Source organism: Dendronephthya gigantea, unplaced genomic scaffold (genome assembly GCF_004324835.1).
Source record: "Dendronephthya gigantea isolate DGI-Jeju-01 unplaced genomic scaffold, DenGig_1.0 000019F, whole genome shotgun sequence".
NCBI classification, from domain to species: Eukaryota; Metazoa; Cnidaria; class Anthozoa; order Malacalcyonacea; family Nephtheidae; genus Dendronephthya; species Dendronephthya gigantea.
In genome coordinates, this window is record NW_021163029.1 from 1,091,032 (window position 1) to 1,117,242 (window position 26,211).

General features: G+C 37.3%; 3 protein-coding genes across 3 annotated transcripts; 1 reads left to right on the top strand and 2 right to left on the bottom strand.

Moving 5' to 3' along the window:
* Positions 1-84: 84 nt before the first annotated feature.
* Positions 85-5,572, bottom strand: LOC114521183. Its single transcript, XM_028541602.1, has 5 exons — positions 5,340-5,572; positions 5,156-5,230; positions 3,652-3,774; positions 2,740-3,008; positions 85-2,460 (listed from the first exon to the last, which is right to left on the bottom strand). The coding sequence occupies exons 1-5, from the start codon at positions 5,496-5,498 to the stop codon at positions 87-89; spliced, it is 3,000 nt and encodes a 999-aa protein (XP_028397403.1). The 5' UTR covers positions 5,499-5,572; the 3' UTR covers positions 85-86.
* A 602-nt stretch (positions 5,573-6,174) lies between these two features.
* On the top strand, positions 6,175-11,032 carry LOC114521092 (achaete-scute complex protein T3-like). Its single transcript, XM_028541507.1, has 2 exons — positions 6,175-6,737; positions 9,734-11,032. The coding sequence occupies exons 1-2, from the start codon at positions 6,267-6,269 to the stop codon at positions 9,833-9,835; spliced, it is 573 nt and encodes a 190-aa protein (XP_028397308.1). The 5' UTR covers positions 6,175-6,266; the 3' UTR covers positions 9,836-11,032.
* A 4,807-nt stretch (positions 11,033-15,839) lies between these two features.
* LOC114521042 lies at positions 15,840-25,307 on the bottom strand. Its single transcript, XM_028541430.1, has 3 exons — positions 25,168-25,307; positions 17,648-19,925; positions 15,840-17,156 (listed from the first exon to the last, which is right to left on the bottom strand). Exons 2-3 carry the CDS (start codon positions 19,919-19,921, stop codon positions 15,840-15,842), a joined length of 3,591 nt encoding a protein of 1,196 aa, XP_028397231.1. The 5' UTR covers positions 19,922-19,925; positions 25,168-25,307.
* Between the last annotated feature and the right edge of the window lie 904 nt (positions 25,308-26,211).

Below are 26,211 nucleotides of genomic sequence, written 5' to 3' on the forward strand. Positions count from 1 at the left end.
TATTTAATAACGAACTTTTGTAAAAGAAGTTTTGGTCGAGGGTCGAAATACGTCGTTAGTCAAAATCTAGTCATAATCTTGAAAACCTAGAAACTTGATACAATTTGAATGTCACACTGATTGAGGATTTCCCTTTGCCCTGCATCTAGTGCCGATAAAATTGAATTAGAAATTGTGGCAACGCCGCTAAAAACTGGATTTTTCCTTACTATATGTAATGAAGACAAATGATAATACGTGTTACTATAGTCCTGACTATAAATTAACTGCCCCGTTTGCTCGCATTTTCGAATGACTCTCCGGTCAACATGCTTTACCACAACATTGAAAGGCGAATTTCTGTATTTGACGGTGAAGTCACTCCCACAACCGTAACATTTTCTGACATTATTAGGCAGAAACAAAATCTCGTATGGATGTGGCGACATACCTGCATGCCAGGTGTTTGGGGGGTACGAAATCGTAGGAGGCGGTACAGGAAGAGGAGGTAAAGGTACAGGGGTGAACAAATTACTACAATGGGAGTGAATGCCACCCACAGGATATGTTGGAGGGAATTGCATCCGCTCAATTTGCAATCCGTTCGCAAATAAATTTGATGAGTTGGACACGACGCTATCACTAGTTGTCACTTGGGGGGTGCTGTTGGAAACGCTTACTTGTCTCTTTGTCTTTTTCCCCGTTTTTGGTTTATCGGCTGGTTTGAAAGAAGACTTCGGATCAACCTTTCGACCTCCATTTGAATTCTGCTCATTAAGCAGTATTTCTTCTCCAAACCGTTTGGCTTGATTGATTTCGCGTACGTACTCCCGTTGTTTCCTTTGGGAATAAGATGGTCCACTTCCTCCTGTCGATGTTCCCGCTTCAAATTCTTTCAGCTGAACATCGAGAGTTAAAGAGTCTCTAATGTCTGCTTGACAGACCTCAAGTAGCGACATGTTCGGCGAGTCTTTGTGGGACCAGCCAGCGTGAATCACCTCAGCTTGGTTCATTCGAGGTGCATTTTGAGGGGCAAAAGCACGGAAAATAAACCCCCTCCTATCGTGCCACCATGCTAACCAAGTTTTTAAAAACTTATGTTCCTCCTTGCTTGAAATAAATGAATCAAATCTTACCTTGACACTGTTGTAACGGGCCTCTGTGACGGATTGCATAATTTCGTCACACAATTCTTTAAACTCTTCCGCGCTATCTGGACTTAACTTTTGAGCCTTTTTATTCCTATGGTCTTTAAAATGGAATTCGCACGACTTTATCCGTCTCAGCACGTCCCTACCATATACTGCTGTAAGCCCAGCTAGATTCGCGCCTGCCATATCGGTGCACCACCCCGCGGGATTAAACTGTGTATCGTCACTTTCCGAAACCTTCTTTAACGCTTCGTTGAAGAGGTTCCAGAACAAAGTTATGTTTTCTGTGTCCTCATTTTCGGCTTCCATTGTAGCAAGGCTCACTTGTTTGCGCAGTAGAGGGTGGTAAACGCTGGCTGTTAATGTTATGAACCCACGACAACGTTTGTGCTTCCCATCGAAGAAGCAAAATTCCTCACTTAAAAAGTGTTCACCCTCTTGATCCATAGCCAATGCCATTTTGAGTTTTTCTTTGCTTGTCTTAAAAACAAACGAAGGTTTATCCGGATTACCGCGTTTGTCATTTACCTTGTATATATAAAATTCATCTTTTTTGTCGCAGTACTCCTTGAATGTTACCACAGCCTCGAAATTGTGTCCTAAAGGCTCAGTTTCTTTCTTCATCCTTTTTTTCTCATTTGAAATCCAGTTTTTATCCAATGTTGCTTGTGCTTGTTTTTCAACCTCTTTCCAATCGCACTCTTGTCGTACTGCAGCCAATATACATGCAGACTGCAACTCTGCCGGTGTTATCTTCGGGTTATCCTTTAACATTTGGGAAATATCTGGTCTTTCTTGAGTCCGTGGTGGTATAACAGGACAAGTGTGCTGACCATAATGAAATACAGTGACACTTGTTTGTCCATAACTTATATATCTTCGAGCCTTACATGGAACATGTTCTGCCTTTTTTCCACAAACTCGGCATTTGGCATTACCGTCTCTCGAGTTATCGAACTGCTTCGTATTCACGATCCCATACTGCACCTTGTAAGGACATCTTGGTTCGATGCATTTGAACGAGCCTTTGCAGTCCGCGTACCGCACACGGGAATGGCCAGCCCAGTTCGTCGGACAATTTTTTTTCCATTTCCTGCCGTCGACTAAAGCCGATACCATTTTCTTTTTTGTGGAGAGTTCTTTGATCTTAAAAGCGGAAAGACCATTAATATCAACAGGCAGTTTCTCCACGAGCTTCTTTTCAACGTTCTCCCATAAATCTACGGCAATTTTTCTCTGTTTTGGAAAGGTTTCACTGCAGCTACTAATATCGCTGTCGCTGGTGCGGTCACTGCATTCAGTTGAAGATGTGGACACCGTCTTCCGGCTTCTGGTAACATACACATAAATAAATCATTCCGTTAGTGCTCCGCTCGATTGTTAACTCGAGTGTCCCGCTCAGGATACATATACATAAGTGGCGATTAACGCTACGTTCACACGGGACCGGACATATTTGGAACCGTGCTTGAATTCGTCCGGTTCATGTGTTCACAAGGTTAAAACGAATGAAAATTTGACCGGTTCTACGTGAGCACGGTCTAATGCTAATTTTTTAAAATTTTTGAATATATCCAAGAGAATTAATCAAAAATAGTGAGTTAACTACCTTTTTCTTCTTTTCCTTTTGTTTTTATCTTGCCCGTCCTTCACGACATGGTTATTGTCCTTCTTAACTGATGACTCGTCACTCGACTCAAACGTCTGCTTTTCTACGATATCGTTGTCATCTTCCAAATTTTCACTGACACGTATAGATGGCTCAGCGGAAGGAACTTTATAAGCTATTTTGCTTAATGGTAGGACAGGAATACCAGGATTGTAGTCTTCCTCATCCCAAGATTCGAACTCTGGAGATCTTCTTCTAGTACGCTGTGTCTTAAATCACGAAAAATGGGGTTATGTAATAACCAAGATTAACAGCGAGGAAACATGTTTAGTGACGTCGGGTCGTGACGTCAGGAAAACCACGTGACTGAATGGGATAGGCGAGTGGCAAATCACGGAGCAGAGGGAATTTAGGGGGAGGGAAATTGTTCAGCTTAAGATGCGGATCTCAACCTGGCTCCAAGTAACAGTACCAAGCCCCCCCTCCCGCGATCGACAGAGCTAACGCCTAACCATGCAATCGGGTAAGGTGGACGAAGGTGTTAACCATATGTAATCGATTTGATATTGATTGGTTTTGCTAAATGTCAGGCAGAAACTCTACATAACGGCTAGGGGGAAGTTGCTCTGGGTGCAGGAGTATCAGTACTACAAGGATTGGCTAATGGAAAGTTAGCTGCTTTTATACCGATGAGATAATTGTTTAAGAAGAAGCGATCTCATTTCTGAAGAAATATGTTTCCTATTTAGATTATCGTTACATATACAGGTTGTATCAAAAAAGCGCAACCTTAATCCCATGGGCCTATGAAATTTTGTGAATGGATAGAAGCGAATATATATGAATATTAAGTGGTTGCAGTTTTTTTATACACCCTGTAGTGTTAACTAGATCATTTAGACCATTCCATACCTTGTTATGACAACTTTTGTGACCACTTGAGATTGTAACATCCCTGAAGGCCGAAAAATCTAAGATAGATGGGCTTTGGGCCCCCGTTTCGTTTTCTTCACCTTCAGTAGTACTATCATCGCTCTATAAAGAAAACTCAGGTTGTAATGTATATAATGTAATGTAGTAATATATATTTTATTTAGTATACATTCATTTATATTGTATATTCTATTTCATTTTTAATTTTTATTCTATTAAATGACGGTTATGTTAACACACAAATGATTAATATAACTATATTTCTGCTGTTTTGATACTTTCATAGCAAATAAGTACCACGCGGCAATCTACTTATTATACATATACATCTACTTATTGCCGAAGCTTTCGTGATTGATAGAGTGCCCGAAATGTCAAAATCTGAGATTTCATAGAGTTTAACCATAGAAAGATTGAAAAATAAAAACTCGTGACCTGCATGTTACATAACATTGTTTAGTGCCATAACCACCCTACTTTAGAAAACGATTATATAAAGTGTTGGCGTATATGTTAAAGTGCTACTGAAACGAAATTTTCACCTCATTTTTATTAGCCTAAACAAATATTCAGTCTTTTAGGAAAGGTTTGATGTATATATGACTTTTGTGTGTTAAGTAGAAGTTGAGTAATTTTGCCCTCAAACCTCGGTATCAGATGCGAACTTTTATAGCCGCCATGTTTGCTGATGTGACGTCATAACGAGTACCGATGTTCTAATTTTCGAGCTTGATGCGGTGAACCAAATCATTTCATTTTGAAATGGAAGTTAATTCTGTTAACTAACATATATTCAAGGAATGCCTAGAAAATTCTAATTACTCTTAGCCCGTCAGACAGCGATATAATGTAGTATAAATATATGCCATATACTGTATAATATACACAACAATAGTAACTCCGAATAAAGTAAGCATTTTCATTCAACGTTTCGACTTTATTTAGTCATCATCAGGAAATCTGTATAAGCATGTATATGTTGTGCCGCATAGTCCTTTGTGCCACAAAGTCCTACGTAAGACGATCTTGAAGAACTTAAAAAACTGCTTAGTCTTTCAGTAAAAGAAGGCAATGATATGATGTCCTTATTTTGTTACTGATAATATTGGTGTATGCTATGCGATATATTCCTGCAAACCATAAACAGTAATATGATACTGCACTATTGTAAATGCCACATTGGCCACTGTTTTGCAATAGCGCGTATCGAAATATATCAAATACACACTAACACAGGTCCGTTTATCTACATAAATACTCAAGAAACACCATCCTTGCTGATTTAAATCGAACTTCAATGTCTATTCACTATAACTCATCATGAATGCATGTGCGCGTGAAGTATTTTCGCATTGATGATAAAACCAGCTTTTGCCTATATATCTGTTAGCTTTCAATTTGTGTCTTGTGTCGACCTATTTTAATAATTCTACATTATTCTTGTGATTGCTTACAATTGAAATACATATTGTTCCATACTTACAATGATTATTGTAACTGGAGTTTCTTCCTTCAGTTCCTTGGAGGGTCCTGCGCCTGGGTCGTTTAATTGTTTTTCCTGTATGCGTTACACGCGAAAGAAATTTAGTGTCTGATTAGCACAGTGAGTCTATTTACATCTTCAGATCGATGCTTTAACGAGTCAAAGTTATGTTATACAACCATACCTTGCTTAATGACAATGCCATTCGAAGGGCGACTTCTTCGTCCTCGTGCTGAAATGCTCTTAGCCAGTTTGGCTGCCGGCTACTATTTGAATTTTCTGTCTTAATCTCGTTTTTACTACAACGCCCGGACACAATTTCGCTATACAATTTCTTCGGCATATTTATCTTTAGTCCAACAAAGATTCGAGTAGAAATATTCGCTAGCGGATAGAAAGCTGTATTTACCAAGCCAAGAGTTCAGTAAAGTGAAAACCGACACCACATGGCACATCGTCTCACCACTATGTCGGCAATTCGAGGTGACAACTCGGATATTATTAAGACACAGGAATCAAAAAACAAAAAAGTGAGACCGCAAGATGGGAAGATGTTCATGCAAGAGAATTAATTAATAAGTTTAACCCGTTTTGGAAGTCTGACTTGTAAAATATAATGCCCAAAGATTCATAAATTGCAACTGCAATCTGTATGTATACTTATACATATAATTTGTATAGCTTGCGCTGTATCGCATATTGCGTAGAAGAAAATATTAGCAATAATAATATTAATAATATAATATTAATATTATTAACAATACAATATTAGTATAGGCAAATTGTGAATTTCTACAATTGACCCTCGACTTCACCCTCGACATTGCCGATTGTAAAATGCGATAAAAATCGACCCTCGACTTTACCCTCGACCTCACTCTCGACCCTCGACTTACTACCCTCGACCCTCGACCCTCGACCAAAACCCAAACTCGTCTTCATTTATCCACATGCATGAATGTTTATTAATCACACCTAACCGCTGTATGATCTCACAGCCAATCAGCATCGAGCTAGAACAACAGACGCGTTACGTATTCGGTATGGACACCGCATATAATTAGATTGTATTTTCGTCCACTTTTCCTGTCAAACTCACAACAAAACAAAAATGCCCGAAATTATTGAAGCGAAGAGCGAGAATCTTATCGCCGATTCAACAGAGTTTGATCAAAAACCCATGGATAGTCTAATAGACGCGCCGAAAAAAGAACTTACATCGCATCCACCTGTTTTACTACCGGCCGCACGGAGAAGACGGTCAAGCTCGGCGCGAAGTACTGTTAAAACAAAGGAACCCGAAGTTGTTGCGCGAAGAAACGCAAGAGAGCGTAGGAGAGTGAAATTAGTGAACGATGGCTTTCTTCGTTTACGAAAGCACGTCCCAACTGATCCAAAAAATAAAAAGCTAAGCAAAGTAAAGACATTACGGAGTGCCATCGAGTATATTCGCCACCTGCAGCAATTATTAAGTCAAGCAAGTAAAAATTCCAGTCTGCAATTGTCCGACTTTACTAAACTGGACGTCCTTCAAGGCACTACGGTCAACGGACCGAATAATTGGTTTCCCAATTTGGACTTGGTAAGAGTGCTATATGACTTCATTTTATTCGCTATTTTAATACAAAAGCATACATATATAGGTCTTCTCGTAGTGAGCATTTTATCCTAATTGACCTAGATATATAGACATTATATTCTACTTCAAATTTTCGATCTGAAATCATCTATTGCCCGTTTCGAATGGCTTCAATAGTCGTAATAAGCAAAAATTATATTTCGAAGTAACAACATAATGCGCACTTGATGTGAATAAAAACATCCTGAATTCAGCCCCACAAACTTCTAATGCATTACTATACTGCCATTTTTCTAATAGGCCCCTTTTTATGCTTTAAAAATGATATGAATATATATATATATATATATACCACAAATCCTTTAATCACTGTTGCCTATATATATATAGCAGTTTTGCTGATGCACGTTTCCTCGTCGTTCTGAGAATTAATATCGCAAGTATACTTATTGTCAAAAGATAAAATTAAATGTAAGATCAGTCGAACGAGTCGAAAATATCACGCGCAAAATTTGTCTATTTTCCAAGTCCGTTTCAGTATTTATAATGGAATGCATTGAATAATATCGAGTGTATTTTGTAACATTTAACCCGTATTATTCTCTAAAGCCTTAACGTACAACAATGTCATAAAGTCCTTAAACCTTTGTACGTAAGATAATCTAAAATTTAAGGATAAAAACTTAAATAAAGTTTATACAAATGAGTGCTTCGAACTCTACCAGTTCTCATGTCTTGCAAGAAAGTGAGATCAAGGCGCGTAATATAGCGTTTAAATTTCTTGTTTGAAAGATAGCCTTCTCAAAAATTTAGAATCAAGCCGATCTTTCATGTTTGTCATAAGCAAGGAAACAGTCATTAAAATCGCAGATCACTGTCAAATCTATATTAACGGGCGAAAATCCCCAAAGCCCAACTTTCAATTCTAATAACGGTTAGACGTGTAGTCGATGCTGTAGTAAGAACGAATTCGTCATATTATATATCTACTTTTTGTTTTGGCTGAAGATGTGTCCAAGTGTTATACGGCAATGTGTTCGTAAAACTAGCATAAATAATAAATGAACTTGTATTATTATAGCTTTCTCTTTGTTGAACTCAACTGTGTGTGATACAGAAACAAAATTATTAATTTGCTAAGAAATCGCGACCGTTCAAGATGGATATAGCCTTGTGAAATTTTGTATTAACTTAAATAAGAAAATGTTTTACTACTCTCTCTGACCCCAACTAATATATTCATACATGTCGATTTTGCATAAGATTATCATTCATTAATAATGTTTTTTTCTTTTGAGTAGCTGAAAGTTTTAGTTCTCAAAATTACATATTCGTTTAAATGATTCGGATTAAACGATCAATTTGAAGCCATACACACTCTGGTTTTACGAAAATTTCTACAAATGTTGCAAAATCTATAATTCTTCCTTATTTCAAGTCACACAAAGCATACTTTGTCGCGTGGCTCGTTCTGCAAATAAAATGCATATTGGCTATTGCTAATGGTTCTTTTAATGAATACACAATTTACATTATCGCTTATTCATCTATGCTATCCAATAAAATAATGTCAAACGCAGCACCGCAAACAGAGCCCGAATCTATTTCTCTATAATTCATCTAGCTTTGTCTCAAAAGTTGGGAATTTCGGATAGTTTTCTGTCTTAAATTGCCTGAACGGTGCATTTATGTTGATCGTTCGCCAGCGTGAGAAATTCAATTTCAGTCCCTATTGCTGTGCATTGAATAGCGTCTGCATATTTATAGAAAAACATCTGTCGGTCACATAGGCTTTAAAGAGGATATAGAACTAAATACTTTGATTAAAACTAATAGCAGCCGGTAGCTGTTCGGATTATTAAGCAAATAGAGGCACAAAGACTGGGCTCCAAGTCGGCAGGGAAATTATTATAAATATATCCTGTAAATGATGGCGAAAAATAAGACTTCCTCCAAACTAATCACTTTTAAGTATATATGCCCTTTCGTAAGACCGAGAAAACATCGAGCGGGCTGCTCCCAGACGGTCTTTGTAGCGTATTTCGTCGCTCGCAGTGAAAACAAAATAACGCGCTTGTTCGATAGGTTAAATCAAATTATTTTCGTCCACAAAATCGATTCCTTAGACCGGAAGACTGTCAGATAGAACGCCTGATTTTAACGCCGGTGACCGGTCTTCCGTATTTAGTGACAAAAATGGGGTTGTATAAAAATTTACCCGCAACAATAAGTAATTTGGCAATATTGTTGCTGATGCTGTCGCTCTAGCGGACTTTTTATTAAACGCAAGTGAGCGGCAATCAACATGGCAGACATCGATTGCATTATCGTTCTAAAATGAAAGCAGTATATTATGCGATAACTGTAATATAGAGGTTTCGATTTTAATTTGTATTCACTTTCAACAGCAGATCGGTTTAAAATCGATTGATGCATTTTCCGTTGACATGCTGAGCTTTTTTAAGCGTACAAATGTCGAATAATATAACTATTCAGTAGTGTTGACGGACGGACCTAAGGCTACGGCTAAGTAGACAGCGAAGTGCATTAGCTATATATATTTCTAAACAAAAACACTTTATTTCCATTAAGCCACTCTATAACGGTATCGTAGGGAAAGGTATAGTGACTGGGGTATATCTGTCATTGCTTCCTTGCCACTTGACTAAAAGAACGTATACGACTTTGCAACAAAGGAATATACTTAATACGGTATATAGGACCCGCTACGATACGGTTAAAGAGGGGTCGAAGCTACCGTTAGTGTTAACAAGTCCTCTATGCTATAAGAAACGAGCTGAATCTATATAAGTTTAATATCAAAAGCATAAATGCGGTCATTTTCAGGCAATGTATATCTTGCATGGTTCTGCATTCGGATATAAATATGACAAAATAATTATTTTATGCCTTGCTCGGTTCTTCCATCGACATCGAAACGTACCCTGACACTGTGCTTTCCGATTGTAACTAAATTTTCCCCTTTATTTGCATTTTAGACAAAAAAGGATAGCCAGGGTGCGGCGGAATACAAAGATTTCGAAGACGCGTTTTTCAACGCTCCTGCGAGGATACTACAGCGAGGGCCACTGCAACTTTGACCAGCTTTGGTGCAAGAGCTTCCAATGTTTGACAAATAGTCAGAATAAAACCAAAATGGCGAAAATTGACGTCTACATTTTCGAATGTCATAATATCTATCTATACAAATATCTCTATAAAACTGATTGCGGATCACTATACTGAAAAAACCCCATCATAATTATTTATATCGAAGTCAAAAGGCAAAACATTAGACAAACTTTCTTTGTGAACGGCGGATTGAATTGGATTGGTACTGGACGATCTAGTCAGAGACATATGGGGTTTGACATTGGACGTCAAACGATCAAATAGCTTCTACCACTGTCTAGATTAAATTCAAATTTTACGTCGACCCTGTAACGTCGTTGTGACGTGTACATGCACCCAAGATGGCGGACAGCTCAGTTGTTTCAATTCAATTATAAATATCACGAGGATCATATAAGATGACGAAAACTACGTAGTAGTGGCTTAAAACGTATGTAGGTATATAAAATATGAAGTGTTCTTTTAAACAACGCAGGTTCAATTTTCGTTGCAAATGTTCTTCCAAATGAAATATGATTGACGAACATGGTTAATATAGAAGCGATATTCCCTATTGTGTAAATATGTAATGATGTTTCTATTTATCTATATATAAATGGAAGAAAACTCATTTTGTGTAAATGATCATAATTTCTAGCTTTTTGCATCTGCTCACACTGTGACCTAGCGGCGTATCTTTGCGTTATATATGATTGCTCAGTAGAATATACTTTATTCATGTTAGTACTTATATATATACGGAGAAATTCGTTTCATACATTCAGCTAACATGTGTATATCAAAGAAACACTGCTGAACCTCGAAATTACTTTATGGGATCCTACCAGATGTTACCATAGCAAATTATCCCGCCATATTTCGGTCTTGAGAGAGAAACTTAATACGATATCCTTGTGACTGTACAAACGATGATCAAAGCTTAATTGACTTGTGCATTTTTAATAACGCTTCATGAACAACTATGAACAATGCAGTATTCATGCGAGCGTGGCATTCGTAACAGATGACGAATTGAATAAAATTAAAGAAAATTAAGCTGAGGAAATTATGAATTAGAGATAATACAAAAAAGAACACGCGAAATTCCCAGCGTCCAACGCAAGTTGTCTACCATTCTCTTTAGGATGAATATTCTCACGAAGTTCATACGTGCATGCATAGTATATTTAAAAATAAAAATTACAGTGAAATCATTAAAATATAGGCCTGGTCAACTTATATTTTTGAACTGCTTCAATACACGGCTGTATGTTTAACATATTGCATGTTTAGACTAAGAAACTATACAAAGTTAACATAATTATATAGTGATTCAAAATTTCTACGGAGTTCCAAGATAAATTCAGTGGAAAAACACTATCTTTACACCACGAGTCTCAGACGTCGAATTTTTCATGTGTGTCGAACCAAATGCAATTTGGTTCACTCACTATTCCTCATTAACATTATAAATAATTCGGCATTTGCACATGCATGAAAAGTTTGATATTTGAAAATGGCCTTACGAAGTCTTATAGAGCTGATATTTACCCAGTCAATAAAAGGCAAATCAGTAGGTATATAGTAAAGCTATATTCGGTTTCTTGTAATTGGTTGGATTTTTAGTTGCTTATTTTTATTTATTTTAGACGCAGAAATGCTTGCATTGTTCTATATTGGGAATTTTACGCCTTATCTCAAAAGTATTTAAGTTAAGCATATGAGATTAGAAGTGCCATTGAGTCGGAACAATCGACGTGTCCTCGCGCATGCCTAATTACGCATGCTATCCGTCATCTCTCTAGTCAGTCAATGATGCTGAGGTCAATGACATTTCCTGGCTACTGGTCGCTGCTCCGCCTTCTGTCCATCTTATATTGCATATTTTTCCATAAGAAAAACGCGGACACGTTGGACTGCTGAGTGGCCCTTCACTACAGTCCGCTTTTTTATTTATTCTTCCTGTCAATTAAAGTGCATATAATTTAACAAACTATATATAATCAAATCTCCAAAAATATCACACAAAACTTTTGCCTGTATTGAAGAGTCAAGTTTTATTGAAGCGAAATATTTGTGGCAAAATTTTTGACTACGACCAATAAAGGCTTATCTGCACTGTAGAAAACTTGGCATAATTGATATATATAATATGTATATACACACAGCCCGACTAACAGCCAATAGCAAAATTGAATGCTTTCGCGATCAAAATTCAACTTTTCGGCCCGATTGCTCCCTAAATGCAGTGAACGCGTCTATAGAGAATCCCATTAAAATTGCAATGCCAATGGCTGCTTATCGTTAAAACCAATCAATTATACTTCAGTGCCTTACTGGAACATTTCTGTACCAAATTCTCAATATACATAATACTCGATGCCGAAATAGAAACTGGTTTAGCCATTTTCATATTTTTATATAATTATAGGAATGTACAAAATTCATAAACTTATTGATAATATGCATGTCTAGCTGTATCTTATTAGCATATCTTTTTAACATTATTTAAAGCTTCTTCCATACCGTGCACGTACGCACGCTCCCATGAATAGAATTATATTACTAGTAATCATTTGAGTGGGATACTTAAGTAGAGTAATAGTTTCCTCTCTTTCTTTCTCTCCCTACCAGCAACAAATAATTATTAAGTGGTACAGAAAACGTGACTCTTTTCATTTTTGACCAGTTTTTGACATGCAGCAACTTCGTATTAACCAATTCATTAATCTCTCTCTCTCTCTCTATATATATATATATATATATATATATATATATATATATATATATATATATATATGTGTGTATCTATACGATTTGATTTTTTGTGTAATTTTAATTTCCTATTTGAGTCAATAATATTAAAATAGTCAGCGTATGGTCAGCTTCTTAGGCAACGTATATCATGCATCAAATTAAATTAAATCTTTTGAGGATCATATAATTAAACATGCACCCAGTTTTCGAGCGTTTTCACTTGGTAGTCTTTTTACGTACGAAAACTGAATGCAAAGAACTAACCATTCAAGTTTATAGAATCCCTTCTCCTCTTAATTCAAACTGTGCACTTTCCACAAGGCCAATTTGTTCGCGCGAAGTATAAAGATTTGATGAGGATTTTTATGCACATTATTTATGAATGGAATTTTTTCACAACTTGCTCGTCAACCGATTGTCGTATCGTGTGACGTCACCAGTGACACCCCTTCATACCCTGTGAAACCCTCCTACTCCTCAGACCGTTACGTTTTGTAAACGGCCCCATTAATGTTATTCCGAGGTTTTTGATATTCCACCTTAGCTACTGGAAATACTAAATAATTGCTGAATATAACGGGGCTGTGAACAGAGGAGGGAAGCAGGCGCAGTCGCACTTGTACATGTAAATTTTATACAGCCCCGCTAACACCACTCCCAATTTATTGGCACGACCCGGCTTAAATGGGTACCCATGCAAATTTCATCCGTTCTCGGCCTTTGTATTGGTAGTCTGGAAAAAAAAATAGGTACGAGTACCAATTTTAGCAGTCCCGTACAATATGGATTAATTAAAAGATCATCAGTTGCCGCACTGTCTGCATGTGTGGCAATAAAGTATCCTGCCCATGTGCGGCTCCCAATATGATTCTCTTTTAACAGTTTTTTTTACAAATGAAAACCTGTCTGAACATAAACTACTAGATAACGGTCCAATTAGGCGACTGAATAATTCGTTAAGAATCACGACAATAAGTAGCTTAGCCAATAAGAATGCAGCATTTGCGATAGTACTCAAGTAATGATTATTAGAATTCGTAATAATAACTTTAGTTGCTCAATGTTTAGGATCCCGCTATGTTCTTGGCTGTAGATACCCAGCTATTACTTGAAATAGCTTGGAATAAAAAGAGTCTTATTATTCGTCCGTATGTCTCTCGATATCCACTCATAATTAAACGAGGTTTAAAAAATGAGATCACGACAACTGAATATTGTACGAAGCAGTACAAAGCTAGGTGTTGTACAGTACAAAGCTAGGTCTATTAGAATTAGATTTTAAAAAGTTGCAGTGACTGAAACAAAAAATAACTATTGACATGTGTAATGAAATAACAGAAATAAAATTATTTTTAGCGTTTTGGGCGCTAAAATTGTGCAATTTTCCAAATTTAATTGCATGAGGTTCATCGTGGCAAATATAGCTAGCTAGGGCACGTGCCAATACGGTCAAGGTCAACATAGTTGTGTTACTGATGTTTAATAAAGAGACAATATTTCAAAGCATTGTCCACAGACAATCAGTTATACACGTACAATCTAAATAATCATTGTTTGTTGGTAATTACACACACGCGTAGACGGAAGATAATACTTTTTTCATCTAATTGTTTATCTTCTTCATACAACGGCAATCAAAATTACTATCGTTTGACAGATGTTTTTGTGTGCATTGTTGACTATTTTTATTGCCAAACAAAGATTATATTAATTACAGGACAAAGTGTATTCCGCCGTGAATCCTTTGATTAAGATATTCATATGATATGCGGAATATGAGTCATCAGTTTAGCCTACCACGGAACCATAAATGCATCCATTTCAATTTACGGTAGAAACGACGGAAATATTTTTTTTAGAAGCAGGACTACAGGAAAGGCTTTTTCTCAGCAATTTATTCCAGGCCAGAAAAATGATACGAAAACTTAAAGAAATTAAGTAAAACCGAAATAAAAGTGAGCGATTCTAAAGCCCCTCAAGTTCGCTCATCCGCGGTGTATATGTGATTACAGACGCTGATTTTTTGAACAAATGCTATGCCATGGACAACTGATGAGCCGCTAAATAACAGCTATTTATTTTGTCTGCCAGTTTAACAACAAATGAATGTGAGAAATGGATTGCTCCACCCGCACTTTATATTAAATACTGGAATAAAAGTCAGACAGTAACTGATTAACATTTAGTATTATAATATATAGCCCCTCACTGTTTGATTCGTGGGCCCTGAAGATTTAATTGACACTGCCTATACTTTGGTGCCACTCTCTCTTGCTTGCATGGCTCTTCCTTGTTTTCTATATAAGTAGCTACTTTTCTGAACTGAGAAGCATGAAAAAAAACCAAGAAAGCATCTAGTTCAGTCCAGTTAAATCCGATATATACTTGATATGTCTATAATAGATATGAATATCAATCAAAGGTTTTTACCGTTTTTATTAACTATATTTTACTTTTATATTCTTTATGCGCACCCCTGATTGCATGACGGTATTCCCATTCGACTGGAAGATTTTCAATGTTTTTCTCTCAATCTTCCCTTTTAGCGAGAAAATGCTCTCTCATTGACTAGTAGACACATAATTTGTGTCACACTCGGTGAATATGGGTGCGGGTAAGCGCGGGTTGAATATATATAGCAGGTGCATGTAAGTGTCTCTATCAGTAAATTGGTTATTTTAAAATAGTGTAATTCTACCTTATTTATGCGAAGAATAATTATTCGTCTGTATATAGGTACGCCATACGTATATTTCGATTCCCTCAAAGCTCTCTGTCCGTTGACTTCATCAGTGAAATTATATACGTGGAATACAGCACACAAGATAAATCATTTATTGCTGTTCGTCATGCAAAATTACAAAAATATACCATGAAAACTTTAGTTAGGATGTTTTTAAATGTATGAACTTGGGCTTATCCACTGTTTTGTTAATGTCTGTTCTTTGAAACATCTCTACCGATTATTTATATGGAATCGTATACTGAAGTAAATATCATTAATTTTACAATGGCTAATATATTGATTATAATATCATTCACGTTGGCTAATATATTGATTATAACAAATAATACTACATAAGTTGAGATAAGTTGAAATAATACTGCAAAAGTTGAACGGATTCATCAATTTTTTTTTTCTGCCTACTCTACAAATACTGCTTTACTTATAAATAAGTAGAGCACTAAGAGCAGTAGCTTGTTATATAAATGTATATAGCTATCGTTTGTTTTAACTCACTCCACCATAGCTTTGTAAACTCGTTTTAAGATTCCTGGTTTTTGGCTTTCATTTTCTTTTCGAAGGAACTTTTGTGTATCTTCGTTTTCTCGGTATTGCTTCCATGGATCATAGCCAGGTTTCGCCATGCCATTAATTTTTTCAGCTTTTTCCCGAGTAACTCTTAGGGACTGCACACGATCCATGAAACCTGGTTTGCCTTGTGATTCTTCTGATTGAATGATAAAGTCAAGATATTCGACTTCTTGGAGGGGATCTTTTTTCAGGGCAATTTCTGATAGCCTTTGTAAACCACGTTGCATCTCCGCAACAAACGAAAGAACAATCGTCTCTGTTTCGGAAAATTCCGCTTTAAGACGGTTGATTTCTGCCTCGACTTTTTTATACCCTTTCTCTGCTTCTTCCAAATTCGCCTTCTTACCATCATACTCTCGTTCGATTTCAACGTATTCATCCACCATCCGAAATGTGTCATTTACATGAACCGACCAGTGACAGCGATTAGGACATGCCTGGCAATTTCCATTTTTCATGGCTGCACAACCATCTTTAATTTCGCCCCTTGGAGTACTACAAGGGTAGTGGCAGATATAATTGCAAGAAGGACATTTGGTTGCGTATGTACCAGATGGCAGAGGAACTTTCACTCTTCTTACCTCCGTCACTGTGTACGTAAAATTCTTGTTGTCATTAATATCATTGGCATGTTGTTTGAATATTCTCTCTTTCTGCTGAAGGCGGCTAAGGGTGTTTAGTCCGCGGTTTATCATATCCTGCAAGCCATTTACTCGAACTTCCAATTGCGCTCTTTCCTGCAACACCTCCTTCGTTAGAACAAGACTTCTGCTTTCCATTTTATTCAAACATATGAAAAACGTCTCAAAACTGTTCATTCCCATTGACCAGAACATCGAGGCAAATACCTTATTAGCATTACTTCCGGAGTTGTCAGCGAAGAGTGCGCTGTTATTCAGCGGGAAATACAAATCTTCTTTACCAAGAATTCCGGCATTTTGCAGGGATGGTAAGGCCTGAGGCGTATCGCCATCAGCAAAGGTGAATAAAACTGATATGTTCTTTTGGATATCTTTGCCAAACATGGACAGAATGCTGTCAAATACATAACGTTGGGTATGTGTAAGCCTTGGAACACCGGCTAGGACAAGAAAACAAATGGCGTCAATATGACCAATCCCCCCGTCGCCACTGGTTTCGAAGAACTTGCGAACCTGTTCCGTTATCATTTTATCGTGTTTTATTCCTCTAATGTCTCCAAACCCAGGGGTGTCCACAATAGTAAGGGTGTACGGTACCTATAGAAAACGAAAAGTCACGGCAAAATATTAATTAGTCCAGTGCGTACATTTTTGTGGCATGCATGTGTTCCAGCCTTAACATGCAGGCAGAGGCAGGATTTAGATCCTTTTAAGTACCAAAAATATAATATATCTTAAAATTATTCTCTTTATTATGTTCTTCAATAAACCCGTTGCTCAATTACAGTCTTCTTGTATACTGGGAAAATACGCTTTAATGCATGGGATAATTTTATGTCTTGCATTATATGAGACTCTCTGATGACCATCAAATACTTGAGTGTAGCAGTTCAAAAAATATGAAAACCTTCTGTTGAGGTTGCGTGTTGATTTTTTATATTGTAGTGAAACCTATAATATCAATGTATCTCTTGTAACTTTTTCGCTCGATGCTGGCATCTTTCATTTTAAAGAAAACTAAATGAAAGCCCTGTAAACGAAGCATTCGACTTGCCTCGTAAACTTAAGTATATAAAGCGAAACCTTACCTTAAAACCTTTCAAATGTGGCAATGTGTAGCAAGTGACAAACTGCGTCTGGCTGCACGTCTGTTTTCCAATACTCTCTGATCCTTGGTAGGAAGAATCTTCATGAATCATTTTCAGACGAAAGGAATCTTCCCACTCGACTCCTAGAATATAATTGATCATAGCATTTACTGTTGTTGTTTTTCCTGAACCAGTTGATCCAACCATCATTATAACTTTATTTGGTACACTTGCTATTCGAGACTTTCCGGGTTCCAGGTCAATCTCACATTTACGTAATTTGAGATCAGGATCTTCAAATACACGAGTCAGAGGAAGAGTGTAGACAGCAGGTTTCCCGTCTTGAGATGGCTCGACAAGCTTGCACAGACCAAGGATTTTGTCCGGACGGAACGTTGGTTGTTTTTGTTCCGGGATTCGATCACTGATAGGTCTGTTGTTGCTTTCCCCAGCTCCATCACAGTTATCAGGAGAGGTTGCTGGCTTTGTACGTGCAGAAAATACCTCACTGTATTCACTGACATTGATTTTTTGTTCTGCGCAGATTCGGATGAAGTATTTTGTATCTGGTTCAAGTTCCTTAAGGATAACCGTTTGTCGAACTTTGCCGCTAGATTCAACATCAACACTTGACCACGTGTCCCCGCCTGCTTCATCCTTGTATTGAACCTTGTAACGCGTACCATGCGCATCGTTTCCGGCTTGAACATTCCAGGAAATACGTAATTCATTTTTGCCTGCTTCTTCTTTTTTCAGGTTGTTGGGCGGGGGTTGTGAAATCAGATCCTCGTTCTCAATTTCTCCGTCTTCATAGAAGTAAAGAAAAGCCCCGGTTTTACCTTCATAGTCATGGGGAAGCGGCTCATCTGTTGCGAGGATTTTCATGGAACTGTTTTCTTTATTGACTGACTTTAAAATCACGAGATGTCTCAATGTTTTACACACTTTTTTGTAAGTGGACTTTTCATCAACTTTAATGATATTTTTCGTAACAATTTCGCTACCATTCACATAGGCATCCATTTTCAAAATTTGTTCGTCTTCCTCACAGGCAATTTTGAACGTACAACAAACAATAAACTGGATCTCCGGATCATAGAGCTTATTCTCTACAGCTTCTGGATTGACGACTGGAGTTTCTTTTAGTGAGTGAATTATTCCATGTAACCTCTTCATTTCTTGTTTTTTACAGTCAAGCCAATGTTCAAGAGCCTTGGATGAAAAAGGTGACATTTCCTTCTCTTGGATGATTTGTGCCAACGCAGTTTCTTTAACTCCTCCACCTCGAATTTGGGGAAGAACCGCCAGTAATTTCTCTTGTAAAAAGACTTCGTACAACTCAGTCGTTTTCAGAAAATCTTTAAGTTGTCTTCCTAATCTTGGAAAACGGATACATATTTCTTCCCTTGCTAGGTCGTTACATTCCGCTATAACAGACAAGAGATGCTCTTGGATTTCAACAATCTTGTTAACCATGTTTAAACTGATTTCTTTCACCATCCTTTGACATTTGCTGTCGATTGCACTCAATGGACATAAATACACTTTAATTGGAACTGCTTTTTCTCCGTTCTCACCGATCAGGGAAGGCAACTGTTTGTAGATTTTCACTGCATCTTCGTAATTTGTTGGACTTTCGTTGGTGCGGAAATCTCCATACATCTGGCAACGCATGTTTTCGGAGGTCTTCTTTTGATCTTCGGTCATATCAAGAGACCCATGTCCGTCAACAGAGATGCCTGCCAAAGATTTAACCAAAACATCCATTTTTCCATGTAACTTTTTTACAGATTCGTTTTTAGAGACTTCTTTGTCAAATACCATGAATGCTTTTGCTCCGTACAGTATACCAACCACCACATCAGTTGCCATATCAGTTTTAAGCACCTCGCGATGTTGGATTTTGCCTTTTCCTAAATGTTCCATTGTGAGCTGTTTAAGCTCCGTTGTTGTTTCATATTTCAGAACGACACGACATTGATGCTTTGATGTCTTGGTATCATTCAAATACTTTGCAGCTCCTTCCACATTAACTAGCCCGGACAGAAAACTCAACTTTAGACTGGCTTCTATGTCAAGTGCACTTGTCTTATCTTCAAATGTGTTTTCTGTGAACACATCGGAGTTAGTGAATGGTCGTTGTATAGTGTCGAGTGCAGCATTTAAATGGTCGGGAGACCATAAGGTTTCACCAAGAATCAATTGGTCTGAGCGACGATCGTAAAGCATTCCCAAGCCAAATGGCCGTCCAACAGAAGAAATCGTCTTTTCCATTTTTCTGCAATCGAAGAGCAAGAAATTAATAATAAATTCATAGAGTTAATGCTGCATAGTTATTATACGTTTCACAAGGGTTTATTCTTTGCGAGGTAACTTTGCAGTAACGGCTATTGTAGAATTTACAGATCACATATGGGACATGCAAGCAGTCTTGAAGCCCCTGCAGGGGCCGCGGAAGAAGATCAATATTCTATATATTCGTGTTAATAGACCGTAAAGTTTTTGGAAGAAAATACTACTGATCCTGAACGTGAATATATGAATACTAGCTTAAGGATCTTCTGCGGCCCCTGCATGACCTGTCAAAATTTGAAATATTTCATGTTGCCCTAGCTAATCCATATTTTCTTCACCCGGCTGAAAATATTACCATTCGTAGAAAAGACAATATACTAATACGTATTATTTGAATTTTGAATTTTCTATGTGTCTTTGATCTCTCGAATACAATAATCATATTTTCACAAATTATAAGAATGGCATAGAGATAGGATATCTGCTTGGCTGGATTTTCTAAAATACTTTTAAAAGTAATCGTTGATCATATAATTATAGACGGCTCGCCTGTTATCGTAAAGTTCTGTTTATCAATGGACTAAATTATGAGTAAAATAAAACACGCAAAGAGGACAAGTAAATCAGCCTTGAAAGACCATTGTAAAAGCGAATACCTATTATACCTTATAAACCATAAAAACCGGCATACGGTCTAATACTATAATTTGAACCATTTTATTTTGGGAGAATCTAATACAGGAACGGCTTTTCCAACACAAATCTTCTTCGGTTCAATCCTATTGTTTTGTTGACTTTGGAATCATGCATGATTAACAAGAGAAGACAACTCTGCTTCCATCATGGGCAAGGATAAATTTCCCTTAGAAGTTCATTGCGGTAGTCAGCACTGATTTGCAAGAGGAGCTAGATTAGGCCATCGACTGGATGGAAACTAGCTACTTGATTTGCCAACTAGGCTGAATAGTTTTACTTTTTGATAGGCAAATTAGCAAGTTAAGAAAAGGGCTGGAAAATTCAGAAAAAATGAGTTATGAACAAAGAGTATGTCACCGGATACCAACCAGCCGTTGAAAATATTTGTTCTAAGTTCTAACCGCCTTTATACCTGCTGGAAGACCAATGCGATATTTTCCCTATGTATTAAATCAATAATGCAAAATTCTATAGCAAATGGTATACCATATACAGGTCTGTGACGGTGTGACCGTGCAGCTCATATATGGTTACTTCCTGATGCATAATTTTACACTGATTGCAGTAAATATTCTTACTTTAGCGTGACAACAATATTTTTGCAAATAGGAACCAGAATTCTGTATTATATATTTATATGGTTCCCTCATTCCTGCAAGATTTGCGAAAAAGTCATTTTAAATATAGGCTGGACTTATATTTTCCGCAGCGAGTGCTCAATATCATATAGATAGAGCAACTTCGCGCATTTGTATTTTTTTTTTAAACGTTCAGTGCATGAATATTATATATAGTTTCTGGTAGTATTGTAACAGCCATCATTAACTTTAGTAACTAATATTTACAAATAAAATATAAATTCCTGATTTGTCAATAAACGCCAACTTTTCAATTGTAGCAAATAGCAACTTGCAATTCTATTTCGTCATCAGTTACGTCACTAGGAAGTCACATGAGCTATGCATGCGAAGATCAAGTATTCACTTTTGCACGCGTTGTTCAAAGTATTCAGCTGCAAGTTTTACACGATGGAGAATTACGACTCAGAAAAACCAACTGCCAAAGCACCCGAATATAACGAACTCCTTGCCGATGTAGACATCGATGGACCCAACGAGATTAATAACTTATCGGCGAAATCAAATAGTTTTCGTCGACAGTTAAACCAGTCCAAACAATGGTGGGCACGATCTTGGAAAAGTCGTAGAAACGCCTACACAAAGACAAAACACCTCCCGCGAAACGAAAGAGATCATGCACGGATGGCTACAGTGATACCTGAGCTTGAAGAAGTGAAAGACAACCAGAGCAGTGACGAAGACACTCGGGCACTTTGTGGGCCATCAAAGGCCAACTCGGCAGTAATCTCTCGAAACGCTTAACTCAAGCCAGGCACCGTCACTGACAACTGCAATGACTCATTGCTGTCAAAAATTGAGAATGGTTTGTGACAGAAAAACGGGATCAAATCCCCGGCCAGACAACTGTGACAGACTTGTGGCGCTACGAGTAGACCCTGAAATCTGGGCGAGAATAGACCACACAGCAAAGCAGTTAATTGGAGCAGAAAAACTAATAAGCAGATTTCCAGCCTCGGTCTTTCAACTGGGGTACTGAATGGTGCCTTAATAAAAACATACTTACCTTGGCATGTAACATGCGCAGTGTCACCCTTGACATTGACCTACTTGCTTCCAGAATCAAACCCTGTGTAGCATTCAGACCATACCTCAAAGCAATGGCAATCAATACCGCGTTCACATGACGTGGACTCAATTTGCTTTCTATGCTTTCCTATGCACCATTAGTGTAATAATGCAAGCGTTACAAAAAATCAAAGAAGATCAAGCCTCTGGGATTCTAGTGATCTCATACTGGCCAACACAGATATGGCGGCCAAAAGCGATGAACATGACTCACCAAAAACCAATTGTCCTGCTAAAAAGCAAGGAGCTATTATCACTTCCCAACCAACCCAACGAGATACATCCCATGCATCCAAAGCTCTGTCTATTGATATTCCACTTCAGTCTTCAGCTGAAAAAACAGGGGTTATCCGACAGGAGTCATCCAAAACTCTTGGCGCACAGGAACAAAAAAGCTATACGCGTGGAATATATTGGGCATTAATCCCATTTATCCGGATATGAGTGATGGCATTAACTTCCTGGCAGAACTTCTGGACACAGGTGATGGGTATTGCTCCATCAACACCGCCATCAATAACAAACTTGTCCTGTCAGTTCAGTTCTGGTACACACCCCTTGTCTCGAGGTTCCTTAAAAGAGTATTCACAGAAAAAACCAAGTCTGCCCAGATACCAAGAGATATATGGGACATGAACATCGTCTTAAACAACCTTAAACAGTCCAACATTGCCAAAGAACTATCACTGAAGGTCGCTCTTGTCTGGGCAGCGATGCCAGACTTTGCAATCACTAAGTATTGACAACATAAAAATTGGGGACGATGAGTGTGTTTTCCATGCATATTAACAAACTACTAAATACCACGAAACCTGGTTTCAAATTACTGAAACTGTGTTTCAAGGTTGATCCGCTGGACAAAAAACTATGTGTCTTCTAACATTATCATGGCCAGTGCTGGATGGTCAAGATGGAAAATACCTTTAAAAAGTTTTACAAAAAACCATTATCGACCCGGACACAAACTTTGGTTTAAACGTTGTTAAAGTATGCTCAAATTAATGTTTAAACTGATATATTGTAAGAATGACAGATATCGTTTCTTTTCCAGTTGTTACTATGTAAACATTGGCTCTGTATAGTAATACAATAAATCCTTGTTCCCAAACTTGCTGTGATTGCGCGGCTTTGAAGTCTCATGCGACTCCCTAGTAACTTAACTGATGACGAAATAGAATTTAAGGCTTACCTGCAAGTGTAAGTTGAAGTTTGATTGTGATTCTATGAGTAATCAGTCAGCGGCGTAGCCAGAACGATAATTGGGGGGGTCCATATTCATATATTCGTGATACGCAGGATTAATTTCTTTTCAAATCAATTGTGTTTACAGTCTGTTTACATGAATATATGAATATGGACCCCCCCAATTATCGATGCTGGCTACGCCAGTGTAATCAGTAAGGAACTACGAAGTCAACCACCCAACACATGCACTGTGTGAGAAAAATTACAAATAACAGACCCACCCTTATTGGGTGCAATCACAACTGCTTCAAATACTGAATGCTCGTTCTGCATGCGCATGCATATCTCACGTGACTTCCTAGTTCCTTACTGATAACTCATAGAATTACAATCAAACTTCAACTCACACTTGCAGGTAAAGGCCCTGTTACACGGTGCAATTTTTCCTGCAACTTGTAATGCAATTCTTCTTTTGAGGGATCTAAATTTGCCAACTACCAAACTTTTGTCTTTATTACACTCCATAGCATTTCTTACACTTAACATTTTGAAGACACTTCACTAATTTATATCAATTAAAAGCAGCGGCGTAGCCAGAACGATAATTGCGGGGGTCCATATTCATATATTCGTGATACGCAGGATTAATTTCTTTTCAAATCAATTGTGTTTACAGTCTGTTTACATGAATATATGAATATGGACCCCCCCAATTATCGATGCTGGCTACGCCAGTGATTAAAAGCAGAATTGCATTGCAAGTTGCAAGAAAAATTGCACCGTGTAACAGGGCCTTAAGTCTCGTTTTTGATTTATGTAAGCAATATATATATATATATATAAGAATCCTCAAAATTAAAGCCTCATGAACTGTCCGTGACTGAAAGACCCCACCGTCCTAACATTATTGATCTTTGGAAACTATACAACAAAGATGAAAAACTTTGGTGAAAATTACTTCAATCTTCAATTGCAAGGCCGTTCTAATTGCCTCTATAATTGCTGTACAAAAACGAACAACTATAAGTTATAACTTCAGCAGTGAGTTTTCCAAATGTGTGCTTTACCGAGAAAATCCACGACCTCACTTCGAATTTAGATCAATATAAATTCCATCATATTATCACGTATGTATCATTCATGTATATTCAATACAACTAGTTTCAATTCCCAAAGTTTGAGAACAGAGATATAACTGGAATCTAGCTACGATCGTTTTACATTTATATAAAGTGCAAAGCAATGTTTCATTTAATTAATTCACATTATTAAATATTGCCATACCTGAAGATGTATACTTCCAATTTTAATACTATGCAGCTTAGTGGTCACCGAACAGTGATCAGTTCAAATTCAGCGTGTAAATCAAAGAGCTAAGATGCGAATAATATGCGCATGGTTTTAGAAACAAATGAACAAAACTAATGAAATTCAAACGGAAATTTTGAGCTTGAAGTGAAACCTATAAAGCTAGCTCTCGTGTAACTGCTGTTCAAGAAAAGAATGACTCAGTTGCAAGTTCACCAGTTCGATCATTAAATACTTCGAGGAAATATGAAGCCTCAAAGACACAAAACTGCATGATTTGAAAGAAGCTTAAAGTCCAAAGTTTTGAGATTTAAGATACCTTTGACGTACCTTTCTTGAGATACTTCAGTGGCGACCACGAATTTAGCGCTTCAACTTCTGCAATTTCTGTGAAACTGAACGAACGATGTTTTTACCTTCGTATGAACAGCCAAAGAGCTAAGAAAAAATGACGTTAACTGCGCGGTAGCACTGTGTGCCTCTAATAGCAGGCGGAGCGTCTCATATGTCCTTTTATACGCTTAAGTTAATGAGATTAAAGAATTGGGAAATACAGGAATCGAGGAAACTGGGAATTGGAGTTTCATGGGAATTGGAATTTCATGGAAATTGGAATTCATAGTACTTCCCTTCGTTTTAAGTCCACTCTCTTTTCTAAGTATATATATAAAATTATCGTAAATCATAATCTGAGGCAAGGTGTTCGCTGATACTTGTGTCAATTGGGTTCTCTACTTAGTCCACTAGTACTATATACATCTTTGTATATGTCTTTTCATAGACTTTTGTTCGATGAGGATATTGTGTCATTATTGAATTGGAGGCCTGTTTGAGTTTTGAAGAATATGCAAATTGCAATAAATAATTTGCATATATTTGTTCAAATACTTTCCAATTGCTCCACTATAAATTACATTGCTCATTCTTGAATTCGGCAAAATTTGAGAAAAACATTGTCATTGAGAAATTGATATATGTCGTATATACCATATGCATAGTAAAGTTCCTAATTTTCTTTGACAGTTTTATTCTGGCAATGCTCCATTTACCCTTATTAAATATTTCTCGCTACTTCAATAACTGCTCGTCATACTTGATGAATTTGTGTATTTCGAAATGAAAAAATGTATTCCGAAATTTCAATAGAAAGCAGAATACCAGAATACAAATATACAATAATTGAGAGACTATATATATCTAGACCATTGTCGACCTTTGTCGAAAAGGGTTTCGCACTTCCGTTGAACTTTGCCTTTGATATACGTATATAATTTATCACAATAGACACTCGTTGTTCCGCGGTCAGGTGTACCATTTTCTTTCGAAGCAATAACAAGGCTCATTTAAGTTTTTAAATCATGTTCACAATTTCAA